Consider the following 27,390-nt stretch of genomic DNA (forward strand, 5'->3'; position numbering starts at 1 on the left):
CTTTTCCCAGGATAAGGGGCTGAGATTGGGCCCTTGGGGTCATTCTGTGGGTGGGAGGGTGTGATGGGGGTCTCTCACGTTGTCTTTGCCCCTTGCTAGAGGTATCATTGCCCTAATACTCCCTCATCAAGGAAAACTGAATCAGGCTACCAACAAGATAGTCCTAGAGGAAATAGGCCTAGAGGAAATACTGACAGATCAAGAGCTATTGGGCCAGTTAAAAACACTTGACTGTCTCTTCTCAGCAGCGGAGCTGGGTGACAGAGGAGGAGTGCTTCAGTGCTAGCTTTGATCCAGGCCAAGGCCTTGCCTTCCAATGCTGAAACTAAGCACTTTCCTTTGATTGTTTTCTTCATTTAAAGGCGTTGACAGCCAGTTCTGAGTTTTGTTACTCAAGTGTTTAGACTGATGCCAAGCTTCCCCTATGCCCAGCAGATGGCCTAAAATTTATGGACTAAGGCAGGGAGTGCCCATAATAACAAGCTTGGCCCTAAGGTGGCAGCTATGGAGCAACCCCACCTCCCACTGTAAACATCAGTAAAAACACAGGCAAGTTTAATGACTTAATATTTCACAACAATAATTTTTATTATCACTTTTTCAGTCTCTCCTCTACACCAGATTGCAAAGCCATCTCTCCTTATTTAAATCCCTCACCAAGATTCATTTATTTTTTGATGCCTTCAAGAACCTAATTGACTAAGTCATGTATTTGTTTGTTTATTGTATGAGTTAACTGTTCATGTAAGTGGAGAACTTAGTATTTAATGTACACGCAACCACCACAGTTTTATCTGACAAGACATTGCTTATTGGCTTGATCACTTTTGCTTGCATAATGTATCTATCTTTGCCTTTTATAGGGCATATACTGGTAGGGCAAGGACTGTATCCACTCTCTGAACAGCTCTATTCCATAGTGGGTGATATTGTTCATGCAGTAAGAGGTAGTCCAATGGAGGAGGGGATGCTCAGAAAGTCAGGGCCGAAGGGGGGGAAAAAAAAACATATTCATTGTTTTAAAAATGTATTTAATAGCATCTCTTTCCCCGCTCCCCCTCCTGAAGCCTCCATTGTCATGTCCACTTACAGATATGATTTTGGTCACAAGTGATAAAGATTCAAGTCTCTCACCTGCAGTGGAAAAAAAACTGTTTCCCATTATCAAATATTTGTTTAGACACTAATTCACATTGCAAGCAAACTGTGCCTGACTAAAATAGGAACATCTGGGCTACACCCTCCACTGCTGCATATTGGCGTCTCTATAGGCCTAGTTCCAGCGATGTCTGTCTATAACTGCTGAGGATCTTGCCCAATATTCCTCCCCTGCTACACACACGCCTTCATCCTTTTCATATAAAGCTACACAGTGTGGGAAAGAACATTTCAGGAGCTAGATTATAACAAAAGTTCTTCAATCTTTAATTTCTGTCTTATTTGGAGAGCCGGCCATTTTAGTGCTACAATGTTCTAAATAGCTACTGGGAACGTGTTGAAGAGTTATTCTTCAAACCACGCTTTCTCCCCCACAAGATGTTTTACAGAAAACTGGAAAGAGTTTTTGCTGGTGTCAAGCAGAGAGTGTGTGAACACCACTGTCCTCCAAAAGGGATATGTTTTGTCTGGAACTCTCAGTCTTAAAATACTCCTGGTATTAGTCGGTAAGGAACTGCAGTAGTGTAGCGCTTCCACTCCTTGCCGTATTTGCTGGAGCAACGGTGTTCATCCCTGATGCAGCGGTGGGTCAGCAGAATGGTCATGTAAATGATGTAGAAATACGGCAGGATGTGCTCAAAGCCACAAGTCAAGCAGTATGCCAGGGAGCCCATCAGGTCACCTGTGTAATTAAAATGGCGCGCCACTCCCCAGAATCCTGAAGTCATCAGCTTGCTGTAGTATTTGGTCCCATCCACTGACGTGTAGGAGCATTCAATATATTCTGGCTTCTTACCCCAGATCTCACAGTGTGCATCTGTGCGACGGAAGAGATCTTTTTGGTGGTTGGTCATCCTGAAGATATAATAGCCAACCAGCCCCAAAAGCAGGATCCCAATTGCACTAGCTGTTGAGAGCTGTACAGGATGGTAAACCAAATATAAACCCTGTGGAGTGAGGAAGAGTTAGAGGTTTCAGTGAATTTCTGTAAACAAATGTTTCCCCCAAGCTGAGTGGCACCCCCTTTGCCTGGAGGATGCTAGACTACTTCTCTAAGCAAACGGGGACCCAGGTAGAGAAAAGGATCAGTGTGAGAAGGGAAACTTGCAAGACCCCAGACCCACACTACAAATGTATGGCCATCTCTCCAGGTAAAGCCACAGGTGGTTCTTAGAAAACCACCCATTTCTTTCACTGTGATGGCATTGTAGGTGGCTGTAGGAACAACTCGTATGTACAGCACTAAAGGCTCAAGCAGCAAGCAGCCTGCCCGCTGTACTCTGCTATCATGGCATTCAGCTCAATCTTGGATGGCACCAGTGATCTTTACAATCCAGAAATAATAAGACACAACGGGGTCCTTATCCACTAAATCAGGGGTGGGCAAACGAAGGCCCAAGAGCCATTTAAAGCCGGCCTGTGAACTCCTGATGGTGGCGTCTAGAGCTTGCCCTGCTCTGGCGCTCCAGCTGGGGTGCAGGGTCAGGGTCTACTCCATGCAGCTCCCAGAAGCCGCGGCATGGCCTCCCTCCAGCTCCTACGGCCTCCAATGGCACGCGGTGCTCCAATGGGAGCTGCAGGGGCGGTGCCTGCGGATGGGGCAGCACTCGGAGCCGCCTGGCTGTGCCTCCGCATAGGAGCCAGAAAAGGGACATGCCGCTGCTTCAGGGAAGCCACTTGAGGTAAGTGCCTCTCCCCATATCCCAACCCCCTGCCCCAGCCCTGATTCCCCCTCCCACCCTCCAAACCCCTCAGTCCCAGCCCAGAGCACCATCCTACACCCCAAACTCCTCATCCCCAGTCCAGAGCCCACCCCCCCAACAGGAGCCCTCACCCCCCCGACTCTCTCACCCCAGTCCGGAGCCCCCTGCTGCATCCTGAACTCCTTATTTATGGCCCCGCCCTGGAGCCCACACCCCTCAATCAAAGCCTCACCCCCTCCCGCACCCCAACCCCAATTTTGTTAGCATTCATGGCCCGCCATACAATTTCTATTCCCAGATGTGGCCTTTGGGCCAAAAAGTTTGCCCACCCCTGCACTAAATCATCCCAATGGAGGGGTGTGACAGAATACACCCCTGTATTCACACCCTACACACTATTGTAATCACCTTTGTTCAAAGCGTGCCTTGTAAGGTACCATATGAAAACTCATAATTTACTGGTCAGCACTGTCCTGTTAAAATATGTGTGGGAACACTGCATGTGAAGTTATAAGATTCCCCTGTATGTTGTTGTTGTTATTAACACGTTTCAAACCCCACAGCCCTGCCCAAGCAAAAGTTGGCAAACAAGTCTGTCCTAAACAAAGAAATGTGTGCGACTTAATTTGCATTTAAGCAGTAAATAGAGTCCTCAAACAGGAAGGGAAGACAAGGAAATTCAAGCAGGTGGGAAAAAAAAGCAGGGAATATCCTTCCACACAGACTCTTTGGCTCCTGGGTCTCAGCTGGAAATGTTTTTCCAAGAGGGTGACAAACTATAAAAAGAAGGGACAAACATCCCAAGGCACCCCTCTCTCCCTCTGCTCATCATGGGCTCTGTGGGAGGGGTCCTGACCTGAAGAGTTTGGTGAGTAAAACTGCTGAAAGCATGTGGTGAGAAAACAAACTACATTAGATTTAAAGCAAAGTTAAGTAAGGCATCAGGAGGCATTTTATCTTAATTTTTCCTGTAACAATTTCTGACTCTTATGCCTCATTATTTGTACTCAAAATCTCTCTCTCTGTTGTTAATTAACTTAATACACTTGTTTTATCTAATCCAGTGTGTTCAAGTTGAAGTGTCCGAGAAATGCCATTTGGGGTAACAATTTGTGTGCATGCATATTATTCCCTTAAAGGAATAACAGGCTCAATATATCTGTACTATCCAGTACAGGACATACATTTCTGGGGGAAGATCTGGGACTGGGAATGTGTTGGGGTTACCTTGTGGTAATTTTTAAGTCTGGTAAGACCCAAGTCATAGCTGGGAATAAATTAATTACATTCTGGAGGCTGTTTGTGAGCAGCAAGGCATTGTAAAGGGCACCCCAGGTTACCGAGCAGGGGTGACATAGCTACTCATTAATCTGGATTGTACACTGTTGTGTCACAAGACGTCTAGCAAAGGAATGGTTGGAACCACTATTGTTAGCTATCTATTACATTACTCAACTAAGTTTACTTAGAAGCCAATTATTTAGGATGCTAGTGATGCTGCTAGGGAAACACATTTTTAGGATTTCTATATTTACTTTTAACTTGTTCTGCTTCCATGAAAATGCTATTCTCAATACAATTGTATTTTTACCTGCAGAGTATAGAGGTAAGGCAGCCAAACGCAGTCTCCCCAGCCCAGGTACCATCCAAAATGATCATGGCAGATATCAATAGTTTTCAAATACCAAGCTTCATTCCAGAAGAAGTCCAATACATAAATACCCTGGAAATAAATGTCTTATGCTTAGAACAGTGCTCTGTTGCTATTAAAACATCTGTCATAGTCACCCAGTCTCACTGTACTAGGATCAGGCTGCTGGTTTTATCAACAGCCTGATAAGCTTTCTGCATTTTTACAATGGCAAAACAGGAGTATTTTTTAAAATATTACCAAAATTGTACTAATGCGCACATGTATAATTTGAATTCAGTACTTTCAAGGTGACTGCTAAACCAATGCTAAAATTCCTAGCTTATTACTTACTAGGGCCAACCCATTCTAGACAGACCATAGTAACAGCACAGCCCTGCTGTGGAATGGAATGTGATGTCTGCAGGCAAACAAAACCAGCTTAAACCCACAGACACCCTTTAGACATCTCACTGTACCTAGGTAATGTTGATCATCTGATCATGAGATCCAGTACTAATGTAATGTACACAAAGGCACAGTGGTGCACTTCAAGACACATATGAGTGTTAGTCTTTGACTTTGTTTGTGTTGTTTTAAATGAGATCCTTTATCTAGTTTAATCACAGGTTTCAGAGTAGCAGCCGTGTTAGTCTGTATTCGCAAAAAGAAAAGGAGTATCGGTGGCACCTTAGAGACTAACAAATTTATTAGAGCATAAGCTTTCGTGAGCTACAGCTCAGTGAGCTGTAGCTCACGAAAGCTTATGCTCTAATAAATTTGTTAGTCTCTAAGGTGCCACCGATACTCCTTTTCTTTTTATCTAGTTTGTCAGCTTTTGCCTGACAGAGATTTCAACATACCCTGGTCACAGCAGGACAGTCAGCAGCCACAGCAGGAGATGGAGTGACTTCCTGGTCTTTAACCCATCTTCTTATTCCCCGAAATGGACCAGAATAAATTATTCTGGTCCAGTGGTCTTGATTCACATGCCCAGGACCAACAGCTTTCAAAGCCTCAGGGCTTGTCTACACTACTGCTTAAATCGATGTAAGTTACATCATTCAGGGGTATGAATAAGCCACCCCCTCTGAGCAATGTATGTTACATCGGCTTAAAGCTCTCCCACCTACGCTCTCCCACCAACATAGCTTCTGCCTCTCATTGAGGTGGAGTAATTATGTCAATGGGAGAGCGCTCTCCTGTCAGCACAGTGTGTCTTCACCAGATGCACTAGAGCGACACAGCTACATTGGTGAAGCTGTGCCGATGTAGTGCGGTAGTGTAGACTAGCCCTTAGTCTCCTGGCCGTTCTCTTTTGGTATGTGCTCATCTTTTATTTTGGTCAACCTCATGCCTTTGTCTCCTCTCTGTTCCAGTTCCTGCCTACGCCTCTTCCAAACCCCTAGGAACCTCTATTTTATCGCTAGCTATCTTACTCAAAAAGTCATGTGATGATCTTAGGCTCCCAAGCCATTCTAACATCTTTGGTGCCACATGGCTGAAAATGATAGCAAGTTTTTTTTAAATTGAAAAAGTTCTGTGCCTGCAAAAGGCTGGGATTCTAGCTGTTATCAGCCAATATCAGTCCTCATTCAATAAATCCAAATTATTAACCTTATTTTTTTTTAAAAAAGTGTACTTTTTGATTAAATAAATCAAATAAATCTGGAAGTCTTGAGATTTTTTTTTTGGCTCACAGATTATAAACAAAGCAGAGAATATTTTTTAAAAATGAGTTAATCATTTGGATACAAAGAGTCATGCCAAGAATCTATTTCCCCATGTTAAGTATCCTCACACCTTCTTGTCAACTGTCTAAATGGGCTATCTTGATTATCATTACAAACGTTTTTTTTCTCCTGCTGATAATAGCTCATCTTAATTAGCCTCTTACTCCACTTTTTCATGTTCTCTGTATGTATCTCTCTCTCTCTCTCTCTCTCCTTACTATATGTTCCATTCTATGCATCCAGTGAAGTGGGCTGTAGCCCACAAAAGCTTATGCTCTAATAAATTTGTTAGTCTCTAAGGTGCCACAAGTACTCCTGTTCTTTTTAAAGGGATTTTGCAGTTCCACAGGTGTAAACATCTACACAGAAACATTTAACTAACAAAATTTTTTAGCAGCCACTGCCACTGTTTTATGCTCCATGCTGGGAAGGTGCAGTGTCTCCACCGTCCCAGCATGGAGCCTAAAACAGTGGTTTTAGGGGAGAAAGGAGGGGGAAGGGACATGTGGCCCCAACCTTGATCCCATTTAAGTCAACTGGAATTCTGTCAGAGTCCAAAGGAAACGGTATCAGGCCTGTTTCTAGAATATAGACTGAAAGACATATGTATTTCTTAGATTAAATAGGTCCCTGATCCTGCATCAAGTTCTGCAGATGTAGACATCGTTGTGCCACTGATTTCTGTGGGACTCTGCATGAGTGTAAAAGCCCATGCTAGCAGGTCCCAAAGCATGATCATGGCCAAGGTTATTCTATGTCAACAAGAAATAAATGACAGGTTTCAGAGTAGCAGCCGTGTTAGTCTGTATTCGCAAAAAAGAAAAAGGAGTACTTGTGGCACCTTAGAGACTAAAATTTATTTGAGCATAAGCTTTCGTGAGCTACAGCTCACTTCATCGGATGCATTTGGTGGAAAATACATCTGATGAAGTGAGCTGTAGCTCACGAAAGCTTATGCTCAAATAAATTTGTTAGTCTCTAAGGTGCCACAAGAAATAAATGTACATTCAATTTTATCATGAGAATTTAGTCTATTTTAATATCCATAGTTTTCAACCAGGTTTAATTCCACCATTCCATACTTACCTGTAGGACATTGACAAGGATCATTGAGTTGGTCACCTGACCATACAGTTCCTGTTGTTTGGCAGCATAGGAGAGGTTAATTAGAGTCCAGGCTACAATACCAGGCCGGCCATTGAAGAATAGCTTGAAATCAAACCACTTCCCTATTCGAGGGTTAAATTCAATCCCCATCATATAGTCATAAAATAAATTGCCAGTAAATTTGCTAAAAAGGAATAAAAAAAAATTGTAAAGGTAATACATTCACATGCAACTGTAGCAAATTAAGTTTGAATATAGGTTTCAGTTAATTTTCCAATACATGAACTACTGTCATTTTGTGAACTGAAGGTGTGTTAATATATAAAACCAAGTAATTATTAAGATGATACAAGTTGATACAATTAAGGTAGTATATTATAAAGGTAAGTTCTGACTCTAAGATCTTCCTAGTTTAGTTTTGATATTTCTTTTGACCAGTCCTACCATTTTCTAGCCAGATTAAGATATTAGTAAAAAATGCATTTTTTTTTATCACTGTACTGAAGAAGATTCAATGTTCACACGTCAAAGTTCTCCATAACACTGCACTATATGAGTATTAACAGCAACATACCAGTCATTGGGGTTACTGGGAAAAAAGTAGCTTTTAATCATTGCAAATGTGGAAGCTGCATATCCCAGAATATTAGCACACCATAGGAGAGGAATCCAGTTGTCAAAAATGATGGTGGGTGAGAACCAATGGAAGTAGTAAGCATTTGCAAACCAGAGAGCATGGGTAATGATCCAGGCTTGGAGTCCATTGATTTCATACTTATTTACTGTGCCTAAAGAGGAAGAGGTAAATTGTTCAACATTCTCTGATACTGCATGAATTAGGTATAAAGGGAATATGCCTTTTATTAGCTCTGGGCGTAGCCCTATCCAGGAGTGCAGATCCATTGCCCATTATGAAAATGAGTCTTTCCATTGGCCTCTTTGCTCCTCCTGAAGCACTGAAAGATCTTCTCCCAAACACTCAAGTCTTATTATGGCTTCCATCCTTCAAACGAATGAAGACCTGATGACATTCTAGTGTCATCATCAACATAGCTGCCTAGGCCTGCTCTTGACTTCAGAAAGGGGAAGGGGGGTGGGCAGGGAAACATGTTTCTTAAGTGAAGTTAAATAGCTCAAAGTAAAATCCCAGCAAACACAAGGAAGTGTGTAGTTTTCACACAACCTAAGTCTCTAAAGTACATTATGGGAGTGTTTGTCTATATTTCCCACTTCTATAATAATCCAGATATATATTTGGAAGATTCAATTAACTATAGCAGGTAAGAGATCTAATGGAGGTACTGTCATTTAAAAGGAAATATACATTGTATGTGCCAAGGAAAAAAACAAAACCCTTACCAGCAGGGGTCAGAGCGCCTTCTTGTACTCCTCCTACATATCCAGGTAGAAACTTGTGGCAGAAATCAGGAACTAATATATATAACATCACCTACATTGCAAAGAATGTAAGAATAATAAAAAATTGGCAGGGCATAAAATATTGAATACCTATATATTATATATACACACGCACACACACACGCTGTGCATAAATATTAACTTATAAAAGACCCCAATATTGAAAATGCAGATATGCAGACCCATCAAAAGGCCAATTCACTTTAAATGTCATAAACCAAAATTCCTTGCAGAATTGAATTTTTGTATACAATTAAAACTATATCAAATTTATCCTAAATAATATTTTATAAAAGCTAATACAATAGAACTGTTTCCAGGAAATTAGAGGAAAAAATTGGAAGAATATTTTTAAATAAATATTTTTCTTCAGTATTTGCAATCATGTGTTAATGGATAAGAACCTGAAGTGATTAGGAGCGGACTATAAGCAAAGCTGAAACTAACCTACTTTCACTGAAGAGGATGAGAAAATAAAGTACAATAAAGAGAGAAAGAAAGAACTGCATACAACATTACAAGTATATTAGATGTAAAAGCAGCTCAATTTTAGTAATCTAAGCATAGCAATGGTCTACTACCACAACAGCCAAATCCTGAAATATTTACTTAGCCTTTACTTAAACAGCTATAGAAGCTCCTGGGATTATGCCCAAGTGAGAACTATGGGTAATGCACAAAATTGTGAAGCTTGATTTTTAACTTGTCTGTGATCCTTTAAGCTCACTTTACCTGGTCTGGTGGATAAAAATTGTTGTTTTTTTGAAAAAAAAATTGATTTTTTTATTTAAAAATCAGATTTTTGGTTTTGTTATTTAAATGACAATAAGTTTTTCTTTTTTTAAAATAGACCTGTTAAAATAAAATCTGAACTTAATACAACATATGTTAGGGCCTAACCTTACTATACTGTAGTTGTAAATGTAAAACATGTTTTGATAAGAGAAGTTTATGTATCCAAAATATTTCAGGTTGTTTTAATAAAAGTAAATTGTATATGCTGTTTTGTGTGCTTCATTAAATTCCAGTTACCATCCTAATGCAGCTTGACACAAATCATAAGCAAAGAATGAATTGGCTAGTAAATAACCAATATATCATTCACCATTAGCTAACATAGTAAAAATGTACAATTAACAATCTGAAACTATTAAGCTATATAATTGTTTCAGAAAATGTATGTTATAATGTACCGTCCTAATTAGCAAAAAAGTGTACCAAATCTAATGAACGGCTCTATTTAGTTGTAAATCAACGTGTTATAATGGTTTCATCAAAGAGAACGCGCCTTTCTTTACAAGATAACTGAAGTACAAATGGAGAAGTTGATTAAAGTCAATGATTTAGACTGATTCCACTAGGTGATTTAAATCACCTTGATTTAAATCCACCTGCCATCACCCAGTTATCTTGTATAACCCCCATCAGAGCGCATTACATTGCAGTGCAGTCATAATGCCTCAAGCTGTGATCTTGTCAGTTCTTGACAGAGGGGCTGAGTCTGTACTTGGATAAGATATTCTATTTTTTAAAAATTCACATTCTGCAGGAAGTGATATTAGTGATTCACTTGGTGTTATCCTTCCCCGAGTCAGTCAGTACTGACCCCAGTGTTCCACAGGGTGTGGAATTAGATTGGGGAGGAATGCTGCCCCTTATAGAAGGCTTCCATCACATGTGTGGCATAAGTGATATCCAAACTACAGTGACGGTAAAACAAGCCAATGTGCGTTACACTTTGCCAAGTACTTAAGATCTATTTGGATGTCAGAAACTATATTCATTTAAGATGGTTAATTTACTTCTTATATCCTTTTCACATAATAGGGTTCACTAGAAAAGTAGTCATGAGAGGAGATAAGCAACACATACCTGGATCAAATATGTGGAGTAATTATCTGACTTCAGTCTGTAATACAGAAACTGAAAGATTTACCTGGAAAGTGACCCAAAATATATAGATGTTGGCAGCTTTCCAGTTCAGGGAAGGTGTCTTGTTCCAGATGTTGGAGAGATGGGAATTCCCCATGAGCACATCAACGATGGGGTCCATCAGAGAGCAATGGTACTGATCACACGACATTATAAAGTAATATACGATGAATGGAGAAAACGTAAGCAGGAAGAGGACGCTGGCCAAGGAAAACCAGTCTACTTCCCTGTAACAGAGACATGGGTTATCTTCTGAAGGGAATTTTGCATTGAAACAGCGGGTCTGTTCCCATCGAGTTTCAATTTTAGAGTTTGTCAGTTACACTAAAATGTACTGCTTTGTAAAGCATAAGTTCATTTGCACGTTAGCAAAAGTATACAGCACAGAAACTACTATGGTAAAAACAGAAGTCTGAAGAGAGCAAGCAGGAACAGGTTGTACAGTTTGTGAAGTGCTCTCAGGAAGTAACCATTTGTTGCCAAGCCCAGGAGGTGAAGGCTGAGCTTGTGTTTAAGGCACTGGGCTGAAACATAGGAGACTCAGCTTCAAATTCCTGATTCTACCACAGACTCGCTGTGTGACCTTGGGCAAGTCATTTTTGTGTCTCTGTGCCCAGTTCACAACTTTCCATCCCAAAAAGGTGGTTTGAGGTCTAATTATTTAATCCACAATGGAACAGCTTTAATGGGAGAAACCTACATTAGCACATTCCGTAGCTCAGTTGTCAGAGCACTCAGCGAGGATTTGAACAGGGGTCACTCACTTCTCTCACTCTGGCAGAGGGGGTGGGATGGAAATTGAACATGGGGCTCCCACATCCCAGGGTGAGGGTGGGAACCACTAGGCTAAAAGCTATAAAGTTGGCACTGTGACAGACTGACAATATCCTGAATGAATTTACTGACTTAAGTTAAACCTTACTGAATTAGGGTTAATACCTCCAGAGTACCTTGTAGGAGAAACACAAATGTTTATGTCCGATTGTGAGATTGGATGGAACTTCTTTAGCCAGAGCACAAGATTAATGCAGTCTTCAGGAGGGAGGAGGAAGTTCAACAGTCTTTTTTGGAACAATATGTGTGAAGCGGATTTCCTAGGAAGTACTTCAAAGTGAGGGGAATACAAATTCTCCCTTCCAAAGCAAACTTTTTGAAGATACACCCTTGGGAGAGAGACCCACTGTATATTAAATTACCTGCTTCTGGAAACTCCAGATCAAAGACCCCTGATCTGGACAATACTTGTTATGAATTTGCTTGTTCTGAGCTGAAGCTGTGATGAACTGGTAGGGTAACCCACAAAGACTCCCTTAGGGTGGGTGGGCTGAAGGATATAAACCATCTAATAACTCCCAATAGCAAGTCTGAAGTCAAGCTGTACTTCAGATACATTGTGTTTAGATCATTCAAATTGTAAATCTAAACTGAAGGCTGGTGCAGCCTTTGTTTATTGAGGGGCCCTAGTCTTTTGAATATTGGGGTAGTATCACATTTGGAGTCTGTTCAGTCAGTGTAACAAGCCTCTCTCACCAGGCTCTTCCCCATTGGCCTCGAGATTCTCCAGAACCATTTGGGATGTTCTTATGTTTCCTTTCTTCAGATTTTCCTTCGGGAAAGGCTGCCATTGGATCCTACATGAAAGAGGATTACATTGTGTTATACCATCTGGTCCCCCCAACAATTAGTTTTGCATTATCCTTTATAAATGAAATTTCTGATAATCTTGAATTGTATCAGGCATCTGGACTCTGATTAAAAACAAACAAAAAAACCTTACATTTTCCTACATATAAGATGGTAACCTAAGATATTGTTGATGCCAAGGGGCCCTGTAAAACTTATTGCCCAATCCAAAATCTTTATTAACACTGTATAATACGTGGGAACATTGTTAAAAATGACCTGCAAAGGGAAAATTAGATTGGGATTGTACCTTAACTGCGCACCACCTCCGACAAACACACACACTTGGGTTTTTTTTAGTGCCTTGCAGAGATTGCCTGAAAGGGTTCTGCCTCCCTCCACCCCTCCCAACTAAAGAGGTTTATACTGCTTGGTTTTCTTTACCTTGATATTTAGTCTCTTTGTGAGTTCAACCACGTCTCCCCTCTAGGATTTAAATTGAGTTGCTAGCCTTTGTTAAAAGCAGAGCAATGTCTTCACTGCAATTTTAACCTGAGTTGAAGAACACACTTTCTTTGCAGGTTTCAGAGTAGCAGCCCTGTTAGTCTGTATTCGCAAAAAGAAAAGGAGTACTTATGGCACCTTAGAGACTAACAAATTTATTAGAGCATAAGCTTTCGTGAGCTACAGCTCACTTCATCGGATGCATTTGGTGGAAAAAACAGAGGAGAGATTTATATACACACACACAGAGAACATGAAACAATGGGTTTATCATACACACTGTAAGGAGAGTGAACACTTAAGATAAGCCATCACCAGCAGCAGGGGGGGGAAAAGGAGGAAAACCTTTCATGGTGACAAGCAAGGTAGGCTAATTCCAGCAGTTAACAAGAATATCAGAGGAACAGTGGGGGGTGGGGTGGGGGGGAGAAATACCATGGGGAAATAGTTTTATTTTGTGTAATGACTCATCCATTCCCAGTCTCTATTCAAGCCTAAGTTAATTGTATCCAGTTTGCAAATTAATTCCAATTCAGCAGTCTCTCGTTGGAGTCTGTTTTTGAAGCTTTTTTGTTGAAGGAAGGATAGCCACTCTTAGGTCTGTAATCGAGTGACCAGAGAGATTGAAGTGTTCTCCAACTGGTTTTTGAATGTTATAATTCTTGACGTCTGATTTGTGTCCATTCATTCTTTTACGTAGAGGCTGTCCAGTTTGGCCAATGTACATGGCAGAGGGGCATTGCTGGCACATGATGGCATATATCACATTGGTAGATGCGCAGGTGAACGAGCCTCTGATAGTGTGGCTGATGTGATTAGGCCCTATGATGGTATCCCCTGAATAGATATGTGGACAGAGTTGGCAACGGGCTTTGTTGCAAGGATAGGTTCCTGGGTTAGTGGTTCTGTTGTGTGGTGTGTGGTTGCTGGTGAGTATTTGCTTCAGATTGGGGGGGGCTGTCTGTAAGCAAGGACTGGCCTGTCTCCCAAGATCTGTGAGAGTGATGGGTCGTCCTTCAGGATAGGTTGTAGATCCTTGATGATGCGTTGGAGAGGTTTTAGTTGGGGGCTGAAGGTGATGGCTAGTGGCGTTCTGTTATTTTCTTTGTTGGGCCTGTCCTGTAGTAGGTGACTTCTGGGTACTCTTCTGGCTCTGTCAATCTGTTTCTTCACTTCAGCAGGTGGGTATTGTAGTTGTAGGAATGCATGATAGAGATCTTGTAGGTGTTTGTCTCTGTCTGAGGGGTTGGAGCAAATGCGGTTGTAGCGTAGAGCTTGGCTGTAGACAATGGATCGAGTGGTATGATCTGGATGAAAGCTAGAGGCATGTAGGTAGGAATAGTGGTCAGTAGGTTTCCGATATAGGGTGGTGGTTATGTGACCATCGCTTATTAGCACCGTAGTGTCCAGGAAGTGGATCTCTTGTGTGGACTGGTCCAGGCTGAGGTTGATGGTGGGATGGAAATTGTTGAAATCATGGTGGAATTCCTCAAGAGCTTCTTTTCCATGGGTCCAGATGATGAAGATGTCATCAATGTAGCGCAAGTACAGTAGGGGCATTAGGGGACGAGAGCTGAGGAAGCGTTGTTCTAAGTCAGCCATAAAAATGTTGGCATACTGTGGGGCCATGCGGGTACCCATCGCAGTGCCGCTGATTTGAAGGTATACATTGTCACCAAATGTGAAATAGTTATGGGTGAGGACAAAGTCACAAAGTTCAGCCACCAGGTTAGCCGTGACAGTATCGGGGATACTGTTCCTGACGGCTTGTAGTCCATCTTTGTGTGGAATGTTGGTGTAGAGGGCTTCTACATCCATAATGGCTAGGATGGTGTTTTTAGGAAGATCACCAATGGACTGTAGTTTCCTCAGGAAGTCAGTGGTGTCTCGAAGATAGCTGGGAGTGCTGGTAACGAAGGGCCTGAGGAGGGAGTCTACATAGCCAGACAATCCTGCTGTCAGGGTGCCAATGCCTGAGATGATGGGGCGTCCAGGATTTCCAGGTTTATGGATCTTGGGTAGCAGATAGAATACCCCAGGTCGGAGTTCTAGGGGTGTGTCTGTGCGGATTTGTTCTTGTGCTTTTTCAGGCAGTTTCTTGAGCAAATGCTGTAGTTTCTTTTGGTAACTCAGTGGGATCAGAGGGTAATGGCTTGTAGAAAGTGGTGTTGGAGAGCTGCCTAGTAGCCTCTTGTTCATACTCCGACCTATTCATGATGACGACAGCACCTCCTTTGTCAGCCTTTTTGATTATGATGTCAGAGTTGTTTCTGAGGCTGTGGATGGCACTGTGTTCTGCATGGCTGAGGTTATGGGGTAAGCGATGCTGCTTTTCCACAATTTCAGCTCGTGCACGTCGGCGGAAGCACTCTATGTAGAAATCCAGGCTGCTGTTTTGACCTTCAGGAGGAGTCCACCCAGAATCCTTCTTTTTGTAGTGTTGGCAGGAAGGTCTCTGTGGGTTAATATATTGGTCAGAGGTGTGTTGGAAATATTCCTTGAGTCTGAGACGTCGAAAATAGGATTCTAGGTCACCACAGAACTGTATCATGTTCGTGGGGGTGGAGGGGCAAAAGGAGAGGCCCCGAGATAGGACAGATTCTTCTGCTGGGCTAAGAGTATAGTTGGATAGATTAACAATATTGCTGGGTGGGTTACGGGAACCATTGTTGTGGCCCCTTGTGGCATATAGTAGTTTAGATAGCTTAGTGTCCTTTTTCTTTTGTAGAGAAGCAAAGTGTGTGTTGTAAATGGCTTGTCTAGTTTTTGTAAAGTCCAGCCACGAGGAAGTTTGTGTGGAAGGTTGGTTCTTTATGAGAGTATCCAGTTTTGAGAGCTCATTCTTAATCTTTCCCTGTTTGCTATAGAGGATGTTGATCAGGTGGTTCCGCAGTTTCTTTGAGAGTGTGTGGCACAAGCTGTCAGCATAGTCTGTGTGGTATGTAGATTGTAATGGATTTTTTACCTTCAGTCCTTTCGGTATGATGTCCATCTGTTTGCATTTGGAGAGGAAGATGATGTCTGTCTGTATCTGTGCAAGTTTTTTCATGAAGTTGACAGATTTCCACTCTATACGGCTAAATTCAGTGCCTTGCATAATGACAGGTTTCAGAGTAGCAGCCGTGTTAGTCTGTATTCGCAAAAAGAAAAGGAGTACTTGTGGCACCTTAGAGACTAACAAATTTATTAGAGCAAAAGCTTTCGTGAGCTACAGCTCACTTCATCGGATGCATTTGGTGGAAAAAACAGAGGAGAGATTTATATACACACACAGAGAACATGAAACAATGGGTTTATCAAACTGGATACAATTAACTTAGGCTTGAATAGAGACTGGGAATGGATGAGTCATTACACAAAGTAAAACTATTTCCCCATGGTATTTCTCCCCCCCACCCCACCCCTCACTGTTCCTCTGATATTCTTGTTAACTGCTGGAATTAGCCTACCTTGCTTGTCATCATGAAAGGTTTTCCTCCTTTCCCCCCCCTGCTGCTGGTGATGGCTTATCTTAAGTGATCACTCTCCTTACAGTGTGTATGATAAACCCATTGTTTCATGTTCTCTGTGTGTGTATATAAATCTCTCCTCTGTTTTTTCCACCAAATGCATCCGATGAAGTGAGCTGTAGCTCACGAAAGCTTATGCTCTAATAAACTTTCTTTGCAGTATAGGCATAGCCTAAAGGGGTGAGATTGAGTCTTTATTTAAAACAAACAAATCACACCATCTCAAAACCCCCTGCCTCAGCCCGGTGAAAGTGAGTGAGGGTGGGGGAGAGCAAGCAACAGAGGGAGAGGGGATGGAGTGAGCAGGGGTGAGGGCTCAGGAAGAGGTGGGGCAAGGGTCTTTGGGATGAGACAGTTGGCAATCCTATTAGAGAACCAAATGTGCCCAAGAAGTGTCTTCATATAATTGTAGTGGTGTAATGAGGAAAAAACCACACAACCCTAAGAATAAAGGTTTTTACATCCATAACACAAAGTTAGATCCAAATTATATCCATAATACAAAGTTTTGTATCTGTGCCTGCAGATTCCTGGACAGTAAACAACCAGGAATCTGCAGGTGTATATTGCCCACCAAAGTCACAGGATGTAAATATCCTTTCCTGAGAGAAATGGTTTCCTGACCCCACCAAATGGGGTTGAAGAAGAAGTAGAGAAGTTCACTAGCTAGCAGGGTCTAGTCCCTGGGCATCAGACAACTTGATAGTCACCAATTCAGCCCCTGAAGAAAAATACACTTTCCTATTTTAGTGATCTTGACAGTGCCTCCGACTGCAAAGATTAAAAACTCATGAGTCAGGCCCCCAAATAATCATGATCTTTAAAAAGTCATGAGATTTTAAAAATAAGTTTTGGAATTTCCCTTTTGGTGTTTGAGTCTGAAAGTGACCAATGCTTTCAGTCAGTCTTCCTCAATAAGAACAAGCGGTAGAAACGGAAACACAGACTAGATATAAGGGGGTAGGTGAGCTGGATCCACAGCATTTACACCTGTTCACCAAGGTCAGAATTTTCATAAGGGCTCAGTTTCCATTTAGTACTGAACTCTTTGGGGCACTTATAACCAGATTTTCTAATGGGAATGAAGCACTTCTGAAAATTGGACCCCAGTTGTGAGTGCCAAGCCCTTTAAAATCTAACCCTAGGTTCTCCCTGGATCCAAAACAAAGAATTCTGGGTGTGCAAGTCTGGGGTGATGCTCATACCCAGCTAGTCTATCATTAATAACACCATAATCCACAGATATGTGACTAATTGACCTACTGCCAAAGCACAAAAAACAGTTTGAAAACCAGATAGAAAGGAGAGACATACACATCCAGAGCAGTCATGATGTGGGGCCGTGCCTTCTCACTGGCCTCCAGCCCTCCACCTGCTAACACATCTCAGCGACAGTCTACATGGGAAAGTCTTGCCAGTTTTTCTGACATAGTTATTCTGGTATAATGGGAATGGACAGTCTAATTTCATATGAGTGGCTCTTTACGGTATGGCTTGAACCCCTTTCCTGACAATATAAGCTAAGTTGAAAAAAAACAAACCCCCAACATTTTTATATTTAAGGCTTGGAGGGCCTAGCCTTATATTTTATTGGTATATGTCAGTAAACATGATTTCACCATACAAACACACAAACTGATGAAAAAAAATATTTCCATTAATAATAATCAAAATTACTGATAAAAAAAGTAAGAAAAATGTTATTTAACAATCTATTAGAGTTTGATTTAAGGATATTTACTTTGTATATTTTGACATGTGATATAGACAATTTGTGTTTTAATTGTTATAAACCTTTAAATTATTAAACCTCAACATTTATTGCCATTAAATAATTGTTGTCTAACTTCCCCATTGTTTTACCCCCCATAATTTCCCACAACTTTGAAAATTTAAATAGATAAAAATATAAAAATGCTTTAAAATAATCATCTATATTAACCATTTAAATTATAAAACAATTAAAATCTAATTCTGCCAAGCCTACTTACGCTGGAATAAGTGTCTACATGGGTGGGGTTTACAGATATAACAATATGGGTTTAAATTCACTTTCCCATGTAGAAAAGTCCCACATTTTCAACCAAACTCTGGTAATAAAAACAAACAAACACTCGTGCGACAGGCAGCCAGCCAGCCATGCTAATAATGAGTTAGGAAATCTCATTATTGAGAAATGATGCTCCTGAAACTGTCCAACACACAGTTTACCTGAAAAAAAGAAAAGGAGTACTTGTGGCACCTTAGAGACTAACAAATTTATTTGAGCATAAGCTTTCATGAGCTACAGCTCACTTCATCGGATGCATTCAGTGGAAAATACAGTGGGGAGTTTTATATACACACACAGAGAACATGAAACAATGGGTTTTTATCATACACACTGTAAGGAGTGTGATCACTTAAGATGAACTATTACCAGCAGGAAGAAGGGGGGAAAGGAGGAAAACCTTTTGTAGTGATAATCAAGGTGGGCCATTTCCAGCAGTTGACAAGAACGTCTGAGGAACAGAGGGGGGGTGGGGGAGAAATAACATGAGGAAATAGTTTTACTTTATGTAATGACTCATCCACTCCCAGTCTCTATTCAAGCCTAAATTAATTGTATCCAGTTTGCAAATTAATTCCGATTCAGCAGTCTCTCATTGGAGTCTGTTTTTGAAGTTTTTTTGTTGAAGGATAGCCACTCTCAGGTCTGTAATCGTGTGACCAGAGAGATTGAAGTGTTCTCCGACTGGTTTTTGAATGTTATAATTCTTGACGTCTGATTTGTGTCCATTTATTCTTTTACGTAGAGACTGTCCAGTTTGACCAATGTACATGGCAGAGGGGCATTGCTGGAACATGAAGGCATATATCACATTGGTAGATGCGCAGGTGAACGAGCCTCTCATAGTATGGCTGATGTGATTAGGCCCTGTGATGGTGTCCCCTGAATAGATATGTGGACAGAGTTGGCAACAGGCTTTGTTGCAAGGATAGGTTCCTGGGTTAGTGGTTCTGTTGAGTGGATAGGTTCCGCAGAGTCAGAGTGCTCTACGTGCCTTGCCAGTGTGGACGGGTAGTGAGCTAGTGTGCCCGGGGCTCCTTTATTGTGCTGTAACTCGCAAGTGTAGCCAAGGCCTAAATTTGTTCAGTCTGAGCTGGGCTACAGGGATCATATTCTTATGTCCAGAATTCTGAAAATATTTTTCATCTTTATAAAGAATTACTCTATTTATTATATAAGCACAAAACTGTGATTTTGTATTATGGGAATGGCACAAAGATCGTAGAGTAAAAAATATGTAAGTCATTTTAAATAATGATAGTTAATGTGATTTTCATTGTGGTTCAGGATTGTAAGTTTGCTTCAGGCCCGTCTCATCAGAATGCTTTATAAATGACGTATAGCACCACTGAAATGCAACCACCTCTGGAATGGCCGGAAGCCTTCAACAATGGGCAAAAAAAAAAAAAAATTGCTGCAAAACTGAAAGGGGGGAGAAATTTTGACAAAAGACATTTGCATGAAGTGTGATGGGATCTTTAATTCACAAAAATAAGACAGGACCTTAGTTATTTATTGATTTTGTTTTTAAATGAACCCTGACTCAAATCAGCTCTCCTATAGAATATTATAAACTATTTTGCATGTTGAAAGAAAATAGCAGCTATATGCAAGAGACTCATTCAATAAAGATTAATGGATCATGGATGATTAACTAAAAACCATGATTAGTGAAACCATTGTTACTTGCCACCAGTCTTGTATGTATTAAGCAGAGGAATTGTTTAGCACATCATACAACAATCCCCCCCACCCCCAAAAAAACAACCCTACATAAAGCTTATCTATTTATTACACAACAGTTTAACCTTCCAGTTTCTTTCACTCTGTCTTGCTAAATGCTATTTTCCCTTCCCTCCTAAGGACCAATATGGCTTCAAACATAATATTGAACAACAAAAACCATAAAGTATATGTGCAGATAAGTCTTTAACAGATCAAGAATCAATTAGTTCCTGCAAGCATGAAGTTTGTTTTACATAGTGGTTAGTTTGTATATACATTTAAAACAGAAGTTGCATAAACATATGTTCTTCCAATTTCCCTGTAGAAATCTAAGACCATGTAGCACATCTTTTCCAACACCAGTTGGGTAAGAAAGGTCTCTTATTCCCTTGCTATATTGCTCAAATTGCTTTATTTAACTCTGCAAACAGAGTATCTGCTTTACAAAAAAAAAAAGCTGTAATTCTCTATCAGAATTGGAAGATGCTGTTAAAAGGCAAGGCAGAGAAAGGAGGCTGCAAAAACCGCTTCACAATATGGAGCAGACTGCCACCAATTCAGAAATAAACAGCAATACAAAATGGTCACATTATAAAGGACCACAGCTACCCCATTTCTAGCGCAGGTCAGAAAACTGATCTGAGACAGAAGTTGAAGAAATCACAACAAAAATCATTTTTGGTGGTCAAATTTTCATTTTTGTCTATGTTTTCTAACCATATTCTATCCATTATCGTTATGAACCTCTAGTAATACATTTTGCAACATGTGTATGCATACGGTTGCTTAAGACAGGATTTATACAACTGATTATCAGATTTACTCATTGACTCTGATCTGTTTCAAATATATGTTTCTATTCCAATTAGAAATCCGATTATACTATAAATACTCCTTACCCTTTCTTTGCTTGTGGCTCTACCCAGCTGAACTCTTAAAAGTACCAACAAATCAGGCTACTTCAGGCTGGTTAAGATCTTTTTAGTCTTTGCCACTCCCTCAGGAGTTACATACTCAAGCAACTGTCCAATCACCTGCATGTTCTCTCAATCATCACATGGTGCTACACAGCTGGATTGGTGCAACTGTTTCAAACCACCAGCGAGCTCATGAAATAACCATGACAACCACCACCCTATGAATATTTTATAGAAAAAAATCTAGACAGACAGGGATGCTGGAGCAATTTGTATAGCGGGGGGATAGGGGGGCCTGCTGAGAGCCATTGAACCAAACTGTAAACCCTATCCCAGCAGCACATTCAGCACTCCGAGTTCCAGCACCTATGTAGATAGATAAAAAGTGAACTATTTATCTTTTAATCTGAGCACTGTATCACCTGCAGTCTCAAGGTTAGTTCGAAGTAGTGCATTTGCGTCTAAGCCATTTATAGGTTTCAGAGTAGCAGCCGTGTTAGTCTGTATTCGCAAAAAGAAAAGGAGTACTTGTGGCACCTTAGAGACTAACGAATTTATTAGAGCATAAGCTTTCGTGAGCTACAGCTCACTTCATCGGATGCATTTGGTGGAAAAAACAGAGGGGAGATTTATATACACACACAGAGAACATGAAACAATGGGTTTATCATACACACTGTAAGGAGAGTGATCGCTTAAGATAAGCCATCACCAGCAGCAGGGGGGGGGGGGAGGAGGAAAACCTTTCATGGTGACAAGCAAGGTAGGCTAATTTCAGCACTTAACAAGAATATAGGAGGAACAGTGGGGGGGTGGGGTGGGGGGGAGAAATAACATGGGGAAATAGTTTTACTTTGTATAATGACTCATCCATTCCCAGTCTCTATTCAAGCCTAAGTTAATTGTATCCAGTTTGCAAATTAATTCCAATTCAGCAGTCTCTCGTTGGAGTCTGTTTTTGAAGCTTTTTTGTTGAAGTATAGCCACTCTTAGGTCTGTGATCGAGTGACCGGAGAGATTGAAGTGTTCTCCAACTGGTTTTTGAATGTTATAATTCTTGACGTCTGATTTGTGTCCGTTCATTCTTTTACGTAGAGACTGTCCAGTTTGGCCAATGTACATGGCAGAGGGGCATTGCTGGCACATGATGGCATGTATCACATTGGTAGATGCGCAGGTGAACGAGCCTCTGATAGTGTGGCTGATGTGATTAGGCCCTATGATGGTATTCCCTGAATGGTGTGTGGTTGCTGGTGAGTATTTGCTTCAGATTGGGGGGCTGTCTGTAAGCAAGGTCTGGTCTGTCTCCCAAGATCTGTGAGAGTGATGGCACCACATACCACACAACAGAACCACTAACCCAGGAACCTATCCTTGCAACAAAGCCCGTTGCCAACTCTGTCCACATATCTATTCAGGGGATACCATCATAGGGCCTAATCACATCAGCCACACTATCAGAGGCTCGTTCACCTGCACATCTACCAATGTGATATATGCCATCATGTGCCAGCAATGCCCCTCTGCCATGTACATTGGCCAAACTGGACAGTCTCTAAGTAAAAGAATGAATGGACACAAATCAGACGTCAAGAATTATAACATTCAAAAACCAGTAGGAGAACACTTCAATCTCTCTGGTCACTCGATCACAGACCTAAGAGTGGCTATACTTCAACAAAAAAGCTTCAAAAACAGACTCCAACGAGAGACTGCTGAATTGGAATTAATTTGCAAACTGGATACAATTAACTTAGGCTTGAATAGAGACTGGGAATGGATGAGTCATTACACAAAGTAAAACAATTTCCCCATGAAGAAAAGGAGTACTTGTGGCACCTTAGAGACTAACAAATTTATTCATGAAGTTGACAGATTTCCACTCTATACGGCTAAATTCAGTGCCTTGCATAATCACAGGTTTCAGAGTAGCAGCCGTGTTAGTCTGTATTCGCAAAAAGAAAAGGAGTACTTGTGGCACCTTAGAGAATAAATTTGTTAGTCTCTAAGGTGCCACAAGTACTCCTTTTCTTTTTGCGAATACAGACTAACAGGGCTGCTACTCTGAAACCTGTAATTTCCCCATGGTATTTCTCCCCCCCACCCCACCCCTCACTGTTCCTCTGATATTCTTGTTAACTGCTGGAATTAGCCTACCTTGCTTGTCACCATGAAAGGTTTTCCTTCTTTCCCCCCCCTGCTGCTGGTGATGGCTTATCTTAAGTGATCACTCTCCTTACAGTGTGTATGATAAACCCATTGTTTCATGTTCTCTGTGTGTGTATATAAATCTCTCCTCTGGTTTTTCCACCAAATGCATCCGATGAAGTGAGCTGTAGCTCACGAAAGCTTATGCTCTAATAAATTTGTTAGTCTCTAAGGTGCCACAAGTACTCCTTTTCTTTAAGCCATTTATGACTGCAGCGGAGATCTTTGCCCGCGCATGGTGGTGCAAAAATTTAAGTTAATGATTACAGGAATAATCCATTTAATTTTTGAAGTCATCATACTTTGCACATCTATAGCACCTTCCATTTGAGAATCTCACTGTGATTTACAAACATTAAAAAAGTCTCACAAGACACGTATCTATGAATAAAAAAAGTAACATAAAACTACATTGGTATTATTAACCAGTTGAATCACAGAGAGACTAAGGCCTACATTTTATGAAGTGTTCATTAAGTTTGGGCACCCAACTGGTGCCCAGCATTAATGGACATTTTGAAAATGCTGATCTTCACATATAAGAGATTGATGACTAGAGAAGCTGCTGTTTTCCGTATTCATCCGTGACATTTTGTGCTTCACTGAGTCCCTTGCAAGCTGCTATGTTCTTTCAGCCTGCAAAATATTTTACTTTATTCTATTGGATAGCAGATTTGATTCAGAATTATTTAAACAAACCTTCAAAATCCAAGGTCGTGTCTGCTCTGTGTGGATTAAAGATCCCATAGCACTAAATCCTAGTCTAGCTGGCCAAAATTTCCACTGCCCATAATCACTCAGTTGTGCAGCATACCGTGTGCTAGTTAGTTGTTGCCCTCCACCCTAGAACTGGCTGCATTTCAGTGGCGCAGTTTCATTGTTGCTACTTTTGCAATTGTATCATGAGCCCTGCGATATTTGGTGTTTTTCTTAAAGTCACAACTTCTGGATTAAAGTGATTGCATGAGATTCTCAGCTTTCATTAAAAATCCTAGTAAGTTTCTAGCCTTTATAGTTGCAGAGAAAAGTCTGAAAATGTGACCTGGAGAGTTTTCAGCCTCAGAAGGCAAATATGAAGATCTCCAAACTATTAATTTTAAAAAATCTTATGATTTTACAGCAATCTAATGATTTTGGGGGCACAATTCATGATTTTTGAGTGCTTGGGTTTGGCAACACTGTTTGTATGTAATTTATAAAGTGCCTTAAGATTCTTTGCGAATGCATACCATCGTATAAATGTAAAATATTTTTAAAATAATGTTTACATTGCTATTATTATTGTTGTTATTATTACAGTAACATGTATAGGTTCCAACTGAACCTAGGTGTGCTAGGGGCTGTACAAACACACAGAGAATGTCCCTGCCTCAAAGAGTTTAGATCAGAATCTAAATTGACAAAAGAGAGAGAGGAAACAGAAGTGAAGTGACTTTTCAAAGTCACATAACAAGTGAGAGGCAGAGTCAATTAGACCTCAGTTCCCTGAGTCCCTCTCTAGTGTCCTATGTAATTGACTACAGCACACCGCCTCACTACAATGTCTTTTCCACTACAAACTAAGTTGTGTTCAATAGGTCACTCAGCTAGGGAACCAGGAAAGATTACTTCCATATCAAATGAAGGGTGAGATGAAAACATAAACCATACCAAACTATACCATTTTTTCACTGGACTGTAACTATGAAATGAACATAACTTTATAATCAGCCCATACCTAAAAAAAATCAGAGTTTATACTTTTGAACTACATAATGATGCTGCTTCCAGATTTGATGGGTTGAGCTGATGGCCACTACAATCCTACTATCCACAGAGTTGGCATATTACAATACAATGGCCACCTTAAGAGCTTGATTCAATGTAAATAGCGGTTAGAGGAACAAGCACTAAGAGGCACAAAGGTTTTAAGAGGAGAGGAGTGATAGATGGGACAGTACAATGTAAGGCTTATCTATACGGTGGGGGCAATACACTCTACAAGGGTGTGATTTCTAAAGCGCACTAATGAGTTGCAAATTAATTGATCTGTGCAGATCCTGCTGATACACACAAAAAGTTCCCTAGTGCACTTCAACATACTATAAAAAGAAAAGGAGTACTTGTGGCACCTTAGAGACTAACAAATTTATTTGAGCATAAGCTTTCGTGAGCTACAGCTCACTTCATCGGATGTATTTTCCACCGAATGCATCCGATGAAGTGAGCTGTAGCTCACGAAAGCTTATGCTCAAATAAATTGGTTAGTCTCTAAGGTGCCACAAGTACTCCTTTTGTTTTTGCGAATACAGACTAACACGGCTGCTACTCTGAAACCTGTCAACATACTATGGAAACTTCAGTACACACCAGCAGGGTTTACACAGATCAATTAATGCACAACACATTAGTGCATTTTAGAAACCACTCCCCCGGAAAGTGCATTACCCTACCATGTAGACAAGCCCACAGAGTGACTCCCAACTCTAGAAGAGTGGATGATAATGAGATCTGTGGGGGCTTTGAAAACCTAGAGGGCAACTGGACTGAGAGACTGATTAGAAGCAACAAAATTAGTCTGGGCCTAAGCCCTAAAATTCTGGAATCTTGAATTGCCCCCAAAATCCAGAGTATTTGGGTCTTAGGTTTTGCTTTGGGTCCATCTCTATTAAAGAAGCTAAAGGACAAGACAATGGAGTAGTGTTGTCAGTGTTCTGGGCCCAATGGACTCAGGGAGCCCATATGTGAGGGAATTACAATAGCTGAGAAATAGTTAATGCATGAATAAAGATTCTAGCAGGAGAAGAAGTCGCACTCAGGATTTTGGCTGCATTCTTCAGTGCACAAACCACTTTAATACCTAATAATTAGTCATGTAAACTGTCTGGGTGAGAAACTACATAGAGCAAGAAGAAAAGGAGTACTTGTGGCACCTTAGAGATGGCTGCTACTCTGAAACCTGTACATAGAGCAAGGTGTGAGATAGGAGTACAATTAAGTTTAATAATTCTGTGATCTTCTGAACACCCATATCAACTGCCACTTAACTTAGTGAGAATTGGGTATGTTCAGCACCAATCAACGGGCCTCAAAAGAAAAAATGGATCCAATCCTGTTCCCACTGAAGTCAAAGGGGACTTCTGTCTTTGATTACAATGGGAGCAGGATTAGACTTAGTATTTTCAATTTTTCACCTTCATTTTATTTGTTAGAAATGTATATGTCAGTGGCCACCACTAAAGCATTTAGGTGCCTTACACCTTATATTTTAAATAACAAAACATAAGCTTTTTCAGTTGAAAAGCTCTATAACAGAACCTTTTTCAGAGTAGCAGCCGTGTTAGTCTGTATTCGCAAAAAGCAAAGGAGCTGTACAGAGGAGCTACAGAGCTGTAGCTCACGAAAGCTTACCCTCAAATAAATTTGTTAGTCTCTAAGGTGCCAACACTACCTTGTATACACTGAATGCATGGCACAGTCCCAAATATTATATGGATTGGTAAATCAAGCAAAAGCTTGCCTGTTTTAACGGGGCCCCTAGAGATAGTTTAGACCCAAAGCGGTTGGAATGGGCCATTTTAAAAAAAGTCTTACTAAAACCTACTATGAATACAAACGTTTTCATGAACGCTCCCTCCCCTCCCGATACAATGTGCCGGGAGTCCCTTGCGGTGTTTAGATCCCTTCCCAAACATTGCAGCCTGCTGCTAGGGCGTGAGAGCTGGAAACTGACGCGGGCAGCCTGACAGGGCCCCTTGGAGGCTGTGCTCGGATCGGGGTGGGGGGAGGGACGGCAGGAAGGAAAACAATGTCAGCCCCGCCGGAAGCGCTTAGCCTTGGCGCAGTGTGCTGCTGCTGCTGGCGCTGGCCGGGCTGGAGCCGCTTCGCGGGCAGCCAGCTGCAGGGGAGGAGCGGCAGCCATGGGCAGGACCGTGACAGTGGCTGCCTGTGCCCTCAACCAGTGGGCTCTAGATTTTGATGGCAATTTGGCACGGATTGTAAAAAGCAAGTGCGGGACGTTAGGGGCAAGGCTTCAGCCGTCACCTAGCGGGGAAGCGGTGACTCCCTGGCCAAGGGGGAGGGAGATTTCTCTCAAGCTCTTGGGGCTGCAGCTGCAGTGGGTGCAAAGTGGGGGGGGGGGGGGGCGACGAGAGAACTGAGCCCCATGCAGGCGGTCCATGAACTCCTGAGCC

General features: G+C 41.3%; 2 protein-coding genes across 12 annotated transcripts in view; one reads left to right on the forward strand and one right to left on the reverse strand.

Annotated features, from left to right (window-relative positions):
• Positions 1-563: 563 nt before the first annotated feature.
• DHCR7 (7-dehydrocholesterol reductase) lies at positions 564-27,102 on the reverse strand. Of its 8 annotated transcripts, none has more exons than XM_043516106.1 (8): positions 26,815-27,102; positions 12,213-12,313; positions 10,687-10,909; positions 8,691-8,781; positions 7,906-8,119; positions 7,311-7,515; positions 4,453-4,584; positions 564-2,105 (listed from the first exon to the last, which is right to left on the reverse strand). In XM_043516106.1, the coding sequence occupies exons 1-8, from the start codon at positions 26,890-26,892 to the stop codon at positions 1,641-1,643; spliced, it is 1,509 nt and encodes a 502-aa protein (XP_043372041.1). In that variant the 5' UTR covers positions 26,893-27,102; the 3' UTR covers positions 564-1,640. The 8 variants fall into 8 exon arrangements, with proteins under 8 accessions (XP_043372041.1, XP_043372043.1, XP_043372042.1 ...); XM_043516108.1 differs by having other exon boundaries at positions 26,847-26,935; XM_043516107.1 differs by having other exon boundaries at positions 26,802-26,934.
• Positions 27,023-27,390, forward strand: part of NADSYN1 (NAD synthetase 1) — a 28,572-nt gene continuing 28,204 nt past the window's right edge. For 2 of the 4 annotated variants that reach the window (XR_006281922.1, XR_006281923.1), the window contains exon 1: positions 27,023-27,202. Coding sequence is in view for 1 of the 4 variants with exons in the window: in XM_038405762.2 (XP_038261690.1) it covers positions 27,118-27,202 (85 nt within the window). In the remaining 3 variants the exon portion in view is untranslated. The remainder of the gene's footprint in view (positions 27,203-27,390) is intronic. The other 2 variants (XR_006281921.1, XM_038405762.2) reach the window with 2 other exon arrangements.

The sequence above is a fragment of the Dermochelys coriacea genome, chromosome 6 (assembly GCF_009764565.3).
Source record: "Dermochelys coriacea isolate rDerCor1 chromosome 6, rDerCor1.pri.v4, whole genome shotgun sequence".
NCBI lineage: Eukaryota > Metazoa > Chordata > Testudines > Dermochelyidae > Dermochelys > Dermochelys coriacea.

What these genes read in the sequence shown, in the direction of transcription:
- DHCR7 (XM_043516106.1), bottom strand. Translation starts at nt 26,892, where the DNA reads ATGTTTGGGAAGGGATCTAAACACCGCAAGGGACTCCCGGCACATTGT. An exon ending in AGGCGCTCTGACCCCTGCTG is followed by an intron (nt 8,120 to 8,690) that starts GTAAGGGTTTTG and finishes CTTCCTCTTTAG; the next exon opens with GCACAGTAAATAAGTATGAA. An exon ending in CTTACCTCTATACTCTGCAG is followed by an intron (nt 2,106 to 4,452) that starts GTAAAAATACAA and finishes CTCACTCCACAG; the next exon opens with GGTTTATATTTGGTTTACCA.